Raw genomic sequence first — 1623 nt, forward strand, 5'->3', positions numbered from 1 at the left:
GACGAATTTAAGTTTCATTTTTGTATGTTTGTGAGTATTGTGCTTGCATAATGTAAGTACAGCAATGCCTGCAATATCTACAGAGGCCAGAAGATGACATCAGATCCCCTGAAACTGAAACTATGGACAGCTGTTCGCTGCCATATGGGTGATGGAATTCCAACCCACATCCTGTGGAAAAGCAGTCAGTGCTCTTTACTCTTTACCACTTAACCAAATCTTCATCCCCTAAGGTACTTTTTATAATGTGAAAATATTCACTGAATCATTCAGCTGTCTAACTTGCTTGTTCCTGTAAAAACTAAATATTGAAAATATTATGATTTATAAACACAAAATCTACAATATATTGAGTTAATGGCAATGTTACTAAGTAAAGTCTTGCTGTTAGAATTGGGGGGAGTCTGTACTCATTTGAAATTAACATGAGAAGTGCTTCATTTCAATGGCTCTTTTCACAGCTTCTTTTACCTCCTTGTTCCTGAGACTGTAAATCATTGGGTTTAACATGGGAATCACTAGCGTATAGAACACAGAAACCACCTTCTCTTGTTCTACAGAGTACTGGGAACTTGGCTGAATGTAACTAAAACTTAAGGTGCCGTAAAATATGGTAACAGCAGTCAGGTGAGAGGCACAGGTGGAGAAGGCTTTCTGTCTTCCAGAAGCTGATCGGATTCTCAAGATAGCCACAGCAATGAACAAATAGGATATGATCACAATCAAGAAAGTGCCCATGGCAATAACTCCTGAGAAGATCAACAGCAAAAACTCATTCATGGAGGTATCAGAGCATGACAGCTTCAGCAATGGCGGGACATCACAGAAGAAGTGACCCACAATGTTAGGCCCACAGAACGATAGTCTCCCCAAGCTTACAGTGTGTGTCAGTGAATTAACCATTCCACCTGTGACAGACCCAATGACCAGCACTGTACACTTTCTCTTAGACATGGAGACTGTGTACAGCAATGGGTTGACAATGGCCACATAGCGGTCATAAGCCATCACTGACAATAAGAAGCCTTCTGTCGTGATAAGCACCCCAAAAAACAAATGCTGTACAATGCAGGCAGAGAAGGAGATGGTTTCCCTCACCACCCAGAAGCTGATCAGCAATTTGGGTGCAATGACTGAAGAATAGCACGCATCTGTGAATGAAAGGCAGCTTAAGAAAAAGTACATGGGTGTGTGGAGCTTTGGAGTGATGCAGATTAAGAAAATCATACCCAGATTTCCCAACAAGGTTACAGTATAAATTACCAGGAATAAGACAAAAAGTACCATCTTTAGTTCATCACGGTCAGTCAGTCCCAAAAGGATGAATTCAGTAACAACTGTAGAATTCTCATCAGCCATAACTTTTCTTAAAACCTGGTATGGGAAAGGTAAGGGATTAGAATTGGCACAGAGAACACAAAGAAGAAATATTAAATCAAGAAGAAATATTCACATACCATGTAGTTAGATATATAAATGTAATTTGGGTGGACCTGAAAATTTTCATTCAAAGTATCTGGAACTTTCTTGACCGTTTTCAGTGAAAAAAAAAAGTGTGATTTTTTTTACGTAAAAAAATGCATGAAAATATTTTGGCTCTCAAAAGTTTTAGTGCATCTCTGA

The 1623-nt window shown here is 39.1% G+C and overlaps 2 protein-coding genes across 2 annotated transcripts in view; one reads left to right on the plus strand and one right to left on the minus strand.

Moving 5' to 3' along the window:
• Window positions 1-358, plus strand: part of LOC103736654 (olfactory receptor 8K5-like) — a 7270-nt gene extending 6912 nt beyond the window's left edge. Inside the window, exon 2 of the mRNA XM_017798923.1 lies at window positions 335-358. Within this exon, the coding sequence (XP_017654412.1) occupies window positions 335-358 (24 nt within the window). The remainder of the gene's footprint in view (window positions 1-334) is intronic.
• Window positions 359-420: 62 nt separating this feature from the next.
• On the minus strand, window positions 421-1368 carry LOC103736579 (olfactory receptor 1052). Its single transcript, XM_008836087.2, has one exon. It carries the CDS (start codon window positions 1357-1359, stop codon window positions 421-423), a length of 939 nt encoding a protein of 312 aa, XP_008834309.1. The 5' UTR covers window positions 1360-1368.
• Between the last annotated feature and the right edge of the window lie 255 nt (window positions 1369-1623).

The sequence above is a fragment of the Nannospalax galili genome, unplaced genomic scaffold (assembly GCF_000622305.1).
Source record: "Nannospalax galili isolate Female #2095 unplaced genomic scaffold, S.galili_v1.0 scaffold337, whole genome shotgun sequence".
Taxonomy (NCBI): domain Eukaryota; kingdom Metazoa; phylum Chordata; class Mammalia; order Rodentia; family Spalacidae; genus Nannospalax; species Nannospalax galili.